General features: G+C 33.1%; 1 protein-coding gene across 5 annotated transcripts in view; it reads left to right on the top strand.

Moving 5' to 3' along the window:
• Positions 1 to 14,915, top strand: part of SEMA3C (semaphorin 3C) — a 202,042-nt gene that overhangs the window by 132,539 nt on the left and 54,588 nt on the right. For all 5 annotated transcript variants that reach the window (XR_015555416.1, XM_087444428.1, XM_087444286.1 and 2 more), the window contains 6 exons: positions 3,007 to 3,097; positions 7,424 to 7,543; positions 8,966 to 9,108; positions 10,411 to 10,525; positions 12,165 to 12,234; positions 14,264 to 14,408. Coding sequence is in view for 4 of the 5 variants with exons in the window: in XM_087444428.1 (XP_087300554.1) it covers positions 3,007 to 3,097; positions 7,424 to 7,543; positions 8,966 to 9,108; positions 10,411 to 10,525; positions 12,165 to 12,234; positions 14,264 to 14,408 (684 nt within the window). In the remaining variant the exon portion in view is untranslated. The remainder of the gene's footprint in view (positions 1 to 3,006; positions 3,098 to 7,423; positions 7,544 to 8,965; positions 9,109 to 10,410; positions 10,526 to 12,164; positions 12,235 to 14,263; positions 14,409 to 14,915) is intronic.

The following is a 14,915-nucleotide window of genomic DNA, read 5'->3' as shown; positions in this document are numbered from 1 at the left end:
GGGCATGGACTTCTGCACTGCTTATCAAGCCATGCTGTGGCAGGCGTCCCACATATAATGTAGAAGAAGATGGGCACAGATGTTAGCCCAGGGCCAATCTTCCTCAGCAAAAAGAGGAGGATTGGCAACAGATGTTAGCTCAGGGCTAGTCTTCCTCACCAAAAAGAAAAAAGAAAGAAAGAAAGAAAGATGGGCCGGCCCTGTGGCTTGGTGGTTAAGTGCGCGCGCTGCGATGCTGGTGGCCCAGGTTCGGATCCCGGGTGCGCATCGAGGCACCACTTCTCCGTTCATCCTGAGGCCGAGTCCCGCATACAGCAACTAGAAGGATGTGCAGCTACGACATACAACTATCCACTGGGGCTTTGGGGGGAAAAAATAAAATAAATAAAATGTAAAAAAAAAAAAAAAAAAGAAAGAAAGAAATGTGATTCTCAAGGAGAGTTATGTGTAAGAGCTGAAGGCATGGTTCAAATGATGATGTAAAGGATCCAGTTAATAAGATCAAAGAAAGAGAAGAGATAATGGAAAGTATAAGTTGCCTAAGAAGACTGGATAAGGTGAGATCCAAAGCATTAGTGGAAAGATTGGCCTCAAAGTGAGAGAAATAGTTCCACTCATGTACTAGTGGATGTATTAGTGTATATATATTTATGTGTTTGGTAGTGAGAAGTTGAGGATGTCTCATTTAAGGACTTCACTTTCTCAGCAACATGGTTGTCAATCATGTGAGCTGAGAATAAGTTAGAAGATGTGACTACAGTGGCGATGGTTTGAAATTATTAATGGAAGAAGCAGTTGACAAGTTTCCTTGAAAGGTTGCTGAGCAGTATAGAGGGTCCATTTTGAGTTGGTGATCACAAATATGTACTAGGTTGAATTTACTTTGTTGGATCACCTTCTGCAAAATATTTAAAAGGTTGGAGGCAAGTATGGAGAATGTGGATAGACCTGTCCTTCCAGGCTGTGGATGAAGTAAAAAAAAATCATGGATTCAAGGAACTTAATAGTTTTGCAAAAAAAAAATAAAATTAAAAAGCATGGAATCTAAACTTGTTAATAAAAACGTCAAGAAGAGAGAAGGCTGATGAACTGGAAAAAGATACAGAGAGTTCTTAGGAGATGAGTTTGAAGAATCGTTGCCAGGTGCTTGAATTAGTGATTATTCCGGTGGACCACATCACTTCCTCGTGATGACAAGATCTAGACTATGTGTGAGTATAAGGATGCTGGCCAATGGAGGAGTTGGTCAATGGAGAGCAAGTGGTATCTAGAAATCTTGTCAATTCCTGCAGTTCCCTGTAGATTTTAGTTCAAATCTATGTATGTCTATGACTAAGAATCACAACCAGCCTTACTATATTTTATTGTTTTTCCTCATGTTTATCATTTATTTATTTATTTTTGTCAATATATAAATGATGACCTTTTGGAAAGCAGATGTAGTTGGAAGTCAGGAGACTAAATTTTAGTTTTGCTTTTGTCATTATTTAGCTAGGTAATCTTGAGCAAGTCATATTTCCCTCATCTGTAGAGTTAATTTGTTGAAGAGGATCATGTTGTAGAACATTTCCAAGCTAGAGGACTGTTACTCTTTTTAATCTCTGTGATTCTCTCTTGCTTCAGTCAGGGATGTTCTGCCAATACATCAAACCCAATATAAGAAAAATGAACTATATTTATTTTCTTTGAGGAGTCAAAACTTCAGAATCATCTTTGTTTTCTTCATCTTCCTGAACTACCTCCAACTTGTAATTGATTGCCAGCTCTGTTGATTTCTACTTTACAAACTCTGTTGCACCTTTACTGCTCTTACCATGACCTCTGAGATCCTGGCATGTTGGATTATTATTGCCTAATTCCTGGACTATTGCAATTGAAAAATCTATTTTCTTGAATCCAGTGTCTGTTTTTATAATTGCCATTCTCAGTCTTCTTAAAGCACAAGGAAAGGTCCAGTCATCTCAAAGCAGCATTTTGATCCTTTCTTTTCCATACTCAAAAATGTTGAGCCTGCATTTCTCTCAGGATAATTTTGAAAAGCCTTAGCTTGGTAATTAAGGTCCTCCATCATTGAATGCAACCTAGAAAAGTGATCATTTCTTTCTTTGAATGTTGCTAGTAGCTTTTACTAACTTTATATAAGAAAAAGATAAATGTACCAACAAAATGTTCCCTCTTAGTGAGGCTACACTGATCATTATATTTCAAATTGAATCCATTGCTCCCAATCCCTGGGCTTCCCTAGTCCCATTCCCTGCTTAATTTTACTCCTAAGCACTGAGGACCATCTAACAAACTTTATGTTTTACCTATTTATTCTCTTTACAGTCTATATTTATGTATTTGTATTTTCCATCATTAGATTATAAATTACTTGAGGGTAAAGATTTTTGTCTGTTTTGTTTACTGTATCCCCAATGTTTTGTCAATGCCTGGCATGTAGTATAGCTCAATACTCAAAAAAAGCTCCATAAATTTTTGTTAAATAAATAAATGATGAGTAAATGAAATATTTTTATCTAAATTATAAATTATTTTGTTGAATCTGTTATAACACTTTGTGTAACAAAATTAAATGATAACATAAAATTTTATATTTGAAAAATGTCTTGAATATTTTGGAAATATTGTAATCCTTATACACATTGTTCCTCTGGGGACAATTTTCTTCTTTTGGCGAATGTCTAACATATCTAGTTGAAGTTTACAATGGTCCTTGATTTCCAAGTGATTTTTGCTGACGTCGATTTGAGGAGAACTTGTTGGATCAGCTTTATGGGGAGTGTAATAGGATGAGAACTCGACCTGCTGAGGTTAGCTTGTAATTTACAGATGGATTCTTCATACAGGCCAAGAAAGTCTTAGTATAGTAAATTGGGAAGGTGTAAACAACCAAGTAGAAAGCATATTATTTATGATGATGTTTTGTTTTACTAAAGAACAATTGGCTAACTAAATGTAACGTTATTTATTGTTACTACATTTTCAATTTTATTTATAATAAAGGACCAAGTTTTCATGATTGACTCCAAGTGTGAATCTGGAAAAGGACGCTGCTCTTTCAACCCCAATGTGAACACAGTGTCTGTTATGATCAGTAAGTGGAAAATAAAAGAGGGAGGGGGAAATATAAAATATAAAAAAAGAAATTAAAGAAAATAAATTCATGACACGGTACACGCATTTTTGATAGTTGCATGGGTGATAGTACATGAATAAAATAATAGGAAGAAAGTTGTGAGATGAGAAATAGAAATTTTAATTCCTCATTTCCATTTTAATTCCTCATGATTAAATGATAAGCATGTATTTTTTCATCTAATATGACAGTGTTGTCATTTCTAGAGCAAGTCAACCATTTACAAAAAAAAGCGTGCTAGGGGCCGGCCTGGTGAAATAGTGGTTAAGTTCGCGCACTCTGCTTCAGTGGCCCAGGGTTCGCAGGTTCAGATCCTGGGAGTGTGTACACTGCTCATCAAGCCATGCTGTGGCAGCATCCCATATACAAAATAGAGGAAGACTGGCACAGATGTTAGCTCAGCGACAATCTTCCTCAAGTAAAAAGAGGAAGATTGGCAATGGATGTTAGCTGAGGGCCAATCTTCCTCACAGACACACACACAAAGTGGGTATATACATATATTGATATGTTATAAAGTAATTTTCAATGTTTTCTGTAGTTGTTTTTCTAATATTAAGTATACCCACTTTTTGTCATGTTTTAGTAATCTTTTACAAATGATTAAAAATAGTGTTTCTTTCAAATGAAAGAATAACAAAGTACATGTGTTAGCCAATTACATCCTCTGTGGATTGTCTAGAAGTTGCTATGCTAAAAAAGGAGTCGTGGTAAAGTCACTTTTTCATTTTCTCATTTTCCATAAAATATATCAGTTAAGAAGCAGGCCCAATTGCTTGCTGCTACACACATTGACACATTAATGTCTTTGAGTCTCAATCACTGAATGCCTTTCTATAACTCACTTAAAAGACATTCTCTTCTGGTTAATTAAGACACTTCTAGAACACATTTGAGTTAACATGAGTTGACTGTGGGGACACATCTTGACTTTCAGTATGTCAGATATATAGTAGATGCTTTTCCCTCTTTGCTTTCTCTGTGTATTGCCAGTGGTAATATTGTATCTTTTGACAACAGAACAGATGGAAAAATAATTATTGTGTTCAAAACACTTTGCTTTGATTCACTTAAAGGGGCAACTCATCTTTCTTTCTCATGTCTGGAAACTAAATTAAGACAGGTACATCCAGCATTGACTAAAATGTGAGCTTAGAAGTTATCCGGTGATTTCCATATGGTCATTCAGATTGGGCAAGGAGGAGATGAAAGAGTATCATTAGGACAGAAAATTAGAAAGCTTCGAAACTACAAGATATCCAATTATGTCTGATGCAGGGTCTTTTCAGATAAGTTTCTAAATATTATTTAATAGAAGCAGTGTCTTGGAAGGTCTTTTCTTCATTAGTAAGGAAATTTTATTCACCTTTAGAAACTGTATGATGTATATAATACTAGTTAAATATGTAGAGTTTTCACTTATTTCAAGTTAAATGCTGTGGAAATAGACTTCAAAGATCTGTTAACACCAATACTGGAGTTTATCTCATCAAATATTGTTAGACCAAAAAAGGGTTAGGACAAGGTATTATAAACTTTCCTGTTGAACTGTGATAAGTCATTTCATAGATTTGCCCTTAGAGAATTGGATTTGTTTACAAAGTTCAAGTTAGTTATTGGCTTTCATTTTTCAATTCCTATGCTCATGTTCCTAACTCTTAATATTTTGATTAACATGACAATTTATGCTACCAAAGAAAATCATCAAACAATTAGGTTAACTTAAAAACTGAACCTAAAAAGAGCACAAAGCTTTATAAGCTTGTATTTATCATTTTATTTGTTCTGTTGATTATCCCTCTAAAATGATCTCCAGTGCTGTCTCCAGTGTTGCACAGTAGATTTGTGCAGTCATCTCACTTTGCCATATAGTACTTTATCATTTCTGTTCAATTGCAACGCAGTAAGTAACATAGATTGGTTAAAATATCTCTATCTGTTAAAGTGCCAAGAAACATTGAGAATTAGAAGAATTCCAGATTTCACAATATAGTTATGACATCTAACCCAATGTGCAAGTTTAGCGTTCTTTTGCTATTTTTAGTCATTGCTGCAGCACAAGGAAGAAGTCAGATGATATCTCTCAGACCTATCAAAAACCTTGTGTGGTTTTTGTGGTCAGTGAAAGTACAATTGAAAAGCAAAACATTTTTAGATTAAAGTTAAAAGGCGCAAGTTTATCTTTACGTAAACCCTACAAAGAAATTCTGAAAAAAAATTCCCTACTCTCAAACAAAATTCTTTCCAAGTGTCATTAATTAAATATTTTTATACAAAATGAGCAGAAACTTTATTATTCCTAACTTGCTATTAAAATTACTGAGAATTTAAGACATGAAGTGAAGCCAATTAGACATGAAGACTTTTGTGATGTTTGACATAACTAATAAAGTGGTATGCAATATGATAACAATCAGCCCTCTCCACCATACACCATCCTCTGAGTATCCTTTTTTCTTTCCTTTCTGGAAACAGATATGATCATTGATAGCAGTGCTAATCAATCTATCGAATAGTAGGAATTTAAAACCCACTGTTTTGGGGAGTAATCAGGTATAATAAAAATGTGAAATGATTAATTACAAAGTTATCTCAATTTAACAACCCTTGTGTCTACAGAATACTTGTGTAGATGCTTCACAAGTGTTTACAGAATTTTAAAGAAGCTAAATTGTTCAAAATGCTTTCATGCACATTTTATCATCTCCCTGTAATCTGTTCCCTTGGGCTTTAGACCCCTAATAGGCAGCAGAACTGGGTGTCACAGTGCCCACCATACCTACTTGCTAACTGGTAGGGGTTCAGTTCATGACCTGGTGAGCACATATTGAAAACATTTCATTCTCCATTCTATCCTGGGCCAACTAGTATTGTTTATTACTAAACAGTGAGCTTAGAGTGCCTCAAAATGTTCTGGTCCTGCCAAAATGACCACAATCTGAAGGTAGCCAAGGGAGTAACTCTAGAACGTCAGTCAAAGAACCAGCTGCATGGTGGTTCAGTGGGTCAGACCTGATAAATTTTATTCTTTTTAAAATAGATTATTTAACTACTGTTTTATACTCCAGGGTCACACATACTAATTCAATGCTTACTCTCCTTACTATGATAAAAATTAATATGGATCTTAACAAATAAGCTAAATGTCTAATGTTGTGTATATACAGATTAAAGTATCTGATTTTGCCATTACTAATGGTAATTTAACTTGATTTAATTTAAAAGTATCCTTTCTTTCTTGCCTCTACATTCTATTTTTTAAGGCTTAATACGTTAAGCCATACGTGGCTTATTAACATAATATTACATTAAAGTAATGTTATTATGTTATGTATTGCAATTGAAAAGTAGCACTTTGATTACCTTATAGAAACCTTCTAGCAATAACAATCAAAATATATACTTTAAACAATGAAATTATTTTATCATGAATAGTATTTTGATAATTTTTTTTTTTTGAGGAAGATTAGCCCTGAGCTAACATCCGTTGCCAATCCTTGTGTTTTTTTGCTGAGGAAGATTCGTCCTGGGCTAACGTCTGTACCCATCCTTCTCTACTTTATATGGGACGCTGCCACAGCATGGGCAGCAACAAGTGGTGTGTCGGTCCACACCCGGGATCTGAACCCATGAACCCTGGGCCACAGAAGTAGAACGCTTGAACTTAACCACTACGCCACTGGGCCGGCCTCAGTATTTTGACAATTTTAATATGGCTGCTATATCATGAAATAATAATAATAATTATTATTATTTTCAATTCATTTAGTAAAACCATAGAATTTTTAATATGTGATGATAACTTTTGAGATTATGATCCAATTCCCATATTTTACAAATGAGAATATTGAGATTCAGGGTGCTAAATGACTTAGCCCTAATTCCCAACTTGTTAATTACTGCCAAGATTAGAAACCAAGTTTTCTAACTCTTCTAGTATTTTTTACTTATTAAAAGTAAATAATAATTAAGCCATTTTGTTATCTTTTGTACATATATTATTTTTGCCATTTCTGATACATGCTATATAAACATAAGTAAATAATTAAGTACAGACAGAGGAATTTTTATTTCTATATAGAATAAAGTTGTAATCATACAGGCAATAATGAAACTAGACTAAACTTTATCTAACTTTTTGATTTGGTGGACAATGGAAACCAATTAACGATTATAAACCCTCTGTAATGTGTGGGATGATCTAATAAGCAAATTCTCCTTGATTTTTAAAATAGCCTTAAAAAACACTTAAAATCGTGTTGACATTTTCTTACTTTTTCATAGATGAAGAGCTTTTCTCTGGAATGTATATAGATTTCATGGGGACAGATGCTGCTATTTTTCGCAGTTTAACCAAGAGGAATGCAGTCAGAACAGATCAACACAATTCCAAATGGCTGAGTGGTAAGAACACATTTTATGCATTTTTTGAGAATCATGCTTTAAAGTACTTTGTTCAATTCCATAATGAAAATTGGGTTAAAATGGTTCAAAAATTAAAATATCGGGCCATGACATGAGTAATAACAATTCTTATTCTATGATTTTAAATATTTAGGATAAATAAATAATTGAAATAGTCCATAGTTCATATTCTAGCTCTTTATTAACTATCAAACAATTATCATGGGATATATGAATAAATAAAAATGACAGTGATAGTCATCACACATGCCCGTACACAAGAATCTTCTCCAGTTGTTTAATTGTAACATATTACAATGAAATATGCTATTTATTGATTTAATCTGCTTGTATATTTTAATAATGCCAAACTGAAAATTTTCCTAAATTTATGAATGTTAGATATAATGAATAGGGTATATTCAGGAACTCCTCCTCTTTGTTTTATACTTAGATTCTAAAATTATAAAGCTGGTATATATTATTTTTTCATAATTTGACTACTACTTAATAGAAATAACAGGTATGATAATTTTATGATTATCAATATTTGACTAATTTCAATTCTTGAAGTCACATGGAATTCACGTCATGAAAGGTGCTCATTTGACTTTAACGTACAATCCCAGTCAGTTGCTGTTGTTTAGAGGAGAAAGAAACCGCTAAGATCTTTGACATTTCATGCTGGGGAAAACTTCTAGCTGACCCTAAATTTGGCAGTTCACTTAGCGTTGCACAGTTAAGCATGAATCACCACATTAAGCATCTTATTTCACTGATAGACCAGCACAAGAAAGCATTGATTGTCCGTTTATTTCTTCAAATTGTTCCTCCAGTACATCTGGAAATAGAGTGTTCTAAAAGTTGTTTTGTTCTTGAAATAAGGAATCCTTCTATGTCTTCAAAAGACTGCATTTTTCCTTGAAAAGTTTCCCCTTCATTTCATATGCTGCATTTTAAGAAAAATGTGTTTTTCAGATCTTGGACTCCTGATTCCTCATTCTGCTTCAATGATTTTGAGTTTATATGCACTAGATTGAAAACCACACTTTGAAAAAGAAACATTTTTTTCTATAAAACGACCATCAGATTCCATGGGAAATAACTAGTAGAAAAGCTTTTCCATTTTTTAAAACTTATCAGTGCACAAAGAATTTTTGCATTTACTGCACTTCCAGAATGTATTGCAGACAGAGAAAAATAGTTTAAGCTATCATATTATGGCTATACTTTGTGGCACTTGACATTCCAGATGTGGTATGTTGAGTGAGTACAATTACTGCTTTTAGACTTTTTGTCTATGGACATCAAATTGTTCTTTTATACCGACGATGGAGAAGGCATGTGCCTGTGGTCTGCTTGGATGGACCATAGATGGATTTTCATCATGAGTATATATATAGTCTTTATATTTTTTTCCAGAACCTATGTTTGTGGATGCACATGTTATCCCAGATGGCACTGATCCGAACGATGCCAAGGTGTACTTCTTCTTCAAAGAGAAACTGACCGACAACAGCAGAAGCACAAAACAGATTCATTCCATGATCGCTAGAATATGTCCTGTAAGTATTAGTGTTGTTCTAATCTGAAGAAAAACTAAGAGTTCAAATTATATAAAAATGTTTTCTTTTTCCAATAATTTCTCTGCCTACTTTTATTATCTACTGTTAAAAATTAATAAAATGTTGAAGAGACATTTTAATTTAATGTTTATTCACATCATTCATACAAGATAAACACCCTATTTCAGCAGAAAACTTAGTTAAAGGAAATATTTCTGTCGTGGTTTTACACAAACAGTTTTGATTAATTTTTGCTTTTCTATTTAATTCCATTAGTATTAAAAACATAGCTAAATTGTGTATTACAGAAAGAAACAGAACATTTCTTGTTAAGTACAAGAATAAAATACAGCAAAACCTCAGTAAAGACAATTATTTGGGAACTGTCTAAGACAGTGAAAATTAAGAAATTCTTTGGTAAAATAGAGTTCTAATTCTAAACAGTAACCAAAATGTTCTTGTGTCTAAACAGTAAGTATACACAGCAACTCAAAAAACTCATGGTGTCCTCTCATGTAGGAGTTTTACAGACTTGTCCTGACTTCTTTATGATTAGCATCTTTTGTGCAAAAGTATTTCTTAAAGGATTTAGTGTTTTAAATAGTTTATTTTTAAATATTACAATATTCCACTGACCATGGAGCTCATGTGCTTCTCAATCATTTGGAACAAGGCGTTAAAGCCAGCAGAAGAAGTGAAAGGCTTCTGGGTGTACAGAAAAAAAATATCATCAATAGAGACTGTGAATGATCCAAATGCCATTCTCCCTGCCCCAGCTAGAGACATGTATATTAATGCATCTGATTAGAAATACTAAGGACTAAATGATAACTCAGAGAAATGAAGGAGAGAAAACAAAACTATTGGGGACCACTGGTGTAAATATAAACCCACTCTCCTGACCACAGTAGAATTTGCAAGCTTCACTGTGTACAGTAATTTATGTTCGTATTGAAGACAACGAGTTATCAAGAAAAGGTGAATTAAATTGTGTATTCTCCATAACATTTTAAGAATATTTTCATCATGTTTGTTAAATTTAGAAAGCTTTAGGGCATATATTTATTAATTTCTTTTTTTGAAACATTTTCAGTTGTACCATACTGTAGTATAACTATGACTATTTTATAAAATACTATAGATCTTAAATATTCCTCTCTAACTATTGATATACAGATGTGGTTAACATTTCCATCCTTCAGGTTATAACAAATCTCCAAGTAGTAAGAATCCAAGTTGAGTTTTTAATACACTTCACTATTTAGTTAAACAATCTGAAATGTGTTTACAAAATGCTTTCAGAATGACACTGGTGGACTGCGCAGTCTTGTCAACAAGTGGACTACCTTCTTAAAAGCCAGGCTGGTGTGCTCGGTGACTGATGAAGATGGCCCAGAAACGCACTTCGATGAATTAGGTACATAGATGTGAGATTGAAAAATGTTTTTGAAAGAGATTTTGTAAAGTTTATATATTTTAATAAGCTCTCAGAAGAGGATGTATTTTCTGTGGATGTTTTCAGTATAAATAATATGCCAGTTGGAATTAATGATCTGGATACTGTTCATAAATTTCCTTGAGTATTTTTTAAATCTGTTTTGCCCCTGACTGCACTGCTAAAATATGTAGTTCACTGAATTCACCGTGATATATCAATGAGTGTGTGTGTGTGACAGAGAGAAGTACTTGTATAATATATATAGGTAATATATATTTGTGCTCCTCTAAAATGGATGTGTATTTCATACATGTCTAAATTCTAATATTCTGATTTGAAATCAGTTTGTATGAGAATACAGCTGTATATTTTTACTGTTACTGTTAATAGATGGAATAGAGGTAAGATGGAAGAGTGTCAGAGTAGAAGTTTAGACTTAGGCTCCAAGTTTCATTCTTCTTGGTGACCCTGGGACTAAGTATCCTCAGCATGTGTGACATGAGGAGAGTTATACTTCCCAGGTGAAACAAGGACTAACAATCTGATTCCTTTCTACCAAGGAACAGTTCTCTTTTGAATCAGAATAATTTGGTATACATCACAGTGTCATGTTTACTAACTGCCATTTAGAAATGAATTTCATTTTGCTTTAATCCACTAAAATGTAAAATGCTGGTTGTTCTCAGATTTTGAGACAGGTGATGAGGTAAGCAATAAAAGTGTGTTACAACGTGGAAAAATTTCTAGTTCTAACAGTTATAAAAACTGAAGTAGATAGTTCATCTCCTCAAAAGCCATTATGTTGATCATAGAAACAAAAGTTTCTGTGTCACCTTTTCTAGAAAAAAGTTCTAAGTATGATTTTGTGTTATAACCTAGTCACTTATTATTTCCTCCCAAATTCTTTGTAAGTATGTTTATGTTTCAGTGACTTAGGATATTTCAGTCTCTCTTGTTTTTTAGGGAGAGCTAGACAGTGTCAGTCTTTGTTCACGTATGGAAAGCCTAGGGGTTATTGATTTATTGCTTAAAAGATCCTAAATTCATTGCAAATTTAAAATAAATATATCTTTCTTCGTATTCCTCAACAAGAATCTTATTTGCAAAAAGGTCACTAAAGGTCACTACAGACCTCTCTTGTAATCATGACAATTATTAATTGGAGTTTCCTATCAGAAATCTACTTCCAGGTTCTGTTATGTATTGCTGTACCTTACTATCTGTACCTTTGTCTTTGCCTTAATTTACTTTAAACTTCTTGTTGTTAGGGAAATTATTAAATAAAAATATCACTAGCAATTTTGACCATAATCCAAAAAAACCTCTTATTTTACAAAGAAAAAAAGTCACTGTGAAAAAGTTTTCTTCCGTGTTCCATCTTCTAACCCTAGGTCAAAAAAGAAATTGAGAGTTGTAATACTTTTTAAATTTTAAAAAATGTAATGTATTATCCTTGAAGGATATTTAGAAAATGGTCAAATTCCAAATTACCATGATGCTGCAGGAGTATCTTTCTGCATAATACTTTTCATAGTTGAAATTATTTTCTTAGGGGTAAATTTTTAAAAATACGGTTAATATTTGGGAACTTTAAAAGAAGGATATTTCCCTTTTGTAGAGGATGTGTTTCTGCTGGAAACTGATAACCCAAGGACAACTCTAGTGTATGGCATTTTTACAACATCAAGGTAATTATTAAACAATTACATTTTATGAGTTATACCATAAACTTTATTGAGTAATAGCAATTATTACAAAAGCTTTCTTTTCAACTTTTACTTTTACATAGCATTTAAGATGTCACCCTCCTCTTTTATTACTTTTGCCTGATTACCAAAATATATTTAAGGTAACTAACGCTTAAAAATATGAAAACTAACGCTTTCAAAATAGTGTTGTACAGAGTATTTATAATGATTATATGCTATTTTTCTCAAAGAAAGGGAAATATGAATTATAGTGCAGGAATAAAGTATATAAGATATTTTGTTTTAAGGAAATATTCTGAAGACTCGTAATTCAATTAAAGCTTTTGACATTTCTATTAAAATAATTTTTACTCCTGGAGCAATCTACAGTGCTGTTTAGAAACTAGCAAAACATTGAATGGGTTTTCATGTTCCATATGACAGTATTTCATATATTTGCAAATAGGTTCAATGTTTTCTAATTTATGTGGGATGCCCAATCCCAGTTATCATATATTTCAAGACAAAACACCATATTCTCACTCTTTCCTGCACTTATTTCTGTTTACTCATTTTACACTAGGAATATTATACAGAATTCAACACACTACTCCAGCTGTGACGTGGCCAGTACAGAATGTAATGGGTCCCTTTCATTAGACAATCAACTACAAAACAAAAATCTAAAGATTTTAGCATTTTTTTCTAGAGGGGGAAACAGTATAATTGTAAACTGTAATGAGTCATTCAAAGTCAAAGAAAATCCCAGGGATATTGATTATAAATCATATTTACATTTTCCCTAGAATATATTTAAAAAGATGTCCGTCAGGATGAGTTTAACTCCTGTTCTAACACAGAAAGTCGTCTTGATTTAACTAGCAAAGAATTGAACAAAGAAAAGAGAACCAAATTCTTAAGGAGAAAATGCTTGTTTCAAAAAAAAAAAAATATTTTCCTAGTTTCTGTTTTTCTCAACACCAATAGCTTTAATATTGAAAAATTCAAAATTGTCATTTCTGAGTATTAGTGCTAATGATTAATAATATATCTTGTTTTTTTCAATGCGCATCTAAGTTTTCCATTAGGTATGGAATTTAAGAGAAATATGTGAGTCAGAGAAATGTTGGTTTCCATCAATCTCGCTTAGTGACAATGGAAATAGTTTTTAGTAAGGATCCAAATAAATTTTATGAGATTTTATTGACTACAGGTAATTTAATAAATCTTTTTTGGACCCTATTGTTTTTTTCTGCTCCGAATAGGGAAAGTACACAAACAACAACAATTTTGACTTCCCCAGCTACTATTTAGGATAACATGTGAGAGCACTCTCACGTTAAAATAATCTTAAGACAAACAGATTTGGTGGGGGCCAGCCCCGTGGCATAGCAGTTAAGTGCGCTTGCTCCGCTGCTGGTGGCCTGGTTTGGATCCTGGGCGCGCACTGATGCACCGCTTGTCAGGCCATGCTGTGGCGGCATCCCACATAAAGTGGAGGAAGATGGGCACGGATGTTAGCCCAGGGCCAGTCTTCCTCAGCAAAAAGAGGAGGATTGGCATGTATGTTAGCTCAGGGCTGATCTTCCTCACCAAAAAAAAAAAAAGAGAGAGAGATATGGTGTTCCCTTAGTGAGATTTATTTCTATGAGTTAAATTATGATAGGTTGTACTGATAGTGATTTAGAATTCAAATTCATTTTTTAAAATAAATTAATTCATTTTTTGTTGCTAAGATAAACTAGTCAGAAACTTCTTTGACTTGTCCTCTATTTGGTAAACATTGAGAACTTTTCTGTAACTTATTATTGTTTACTTCCTCCATGGAGGAATTAAATGTTGTAATGGTTTACATATAAATGGCTTATTTCAAAACAGTGGAAGTTTTTTAGCTTTACAATGTGTGCCGTAACATTCAACCTTTCCATGATGAATTATATCAAATTTTTATCACAAATTTTGCCATCTCTTTTTTTAAATCATATTTAAATTTAAAAAATAAGAAAATGAATCTGTTTTCTTTTTTTAGCTCTGTTTTTAAAGGATCAGCAGTGTGTGTGTATCATTTATCTGATATACAGACTGTGTTTAATGGGCCTTTTGCCCACAAAGAAGGGCCCAATCACCAGCTCATCTCCTATCAGGGGAGAATTCCGTATCCTCGCCCTGGAACTGTAAGTATTCAGGAAAGTTTCTTTGTTATTTTGCTTTTTAAAAAAAAAAAAAAATTTAACAAGAAATGAATATCATGTTGATGTTTATTAAATACAACCATAGACCTACTGGTATACTCATCATAATTTTTCAGCTCACAGGTTCCCAGATTTGGGATTTTACAAATATGCTATAGCACTCTCTGCAATTTTTTCTAAGTGGTATTGCTGATAAAATCTCATTTAGATTTCAAGACAACTAGGTATGTTAAACAGGGGCAGGGATATTTTCCTAATTTTATTGGCATAAAAACCATAGCTTAGAAAGTCTTAAACATTTCAGTGGTGGCCTAAGAGTTTGAACCCTAGTTGCTTTTCACAATTCTTCCTTGTATTAAGGATTCTCATCTATTTTAATGAAGGAATAACCATGTAAGAATTAATTCAGAGATAAATCATGTGGATATATTTCAATTTTAAGGGATATATTTAAAAATTATATGTTGTATATTTCTCAAAGAAAGAAAA

This window comes from Ceratotherium simum, chromosome 1 (assembly GCF_057802395.1).
Source record: "Ceratotherium simum simum isolate JZ-2026a chromosome 1, ASM5780239v1, whole genome shotgun sequence".
NCBI lineage: Eukaryota > Metazoa > Chordata > Mammalia > Perissodactyla > Rhinocerotidae > Ceratotherium > Ceratotherium simum.
The sequence above is the reverse complement of the archived record's forward strand: the minus strand, read 5'-3'. Positions and strand labels throughout refer to the sequence as shown.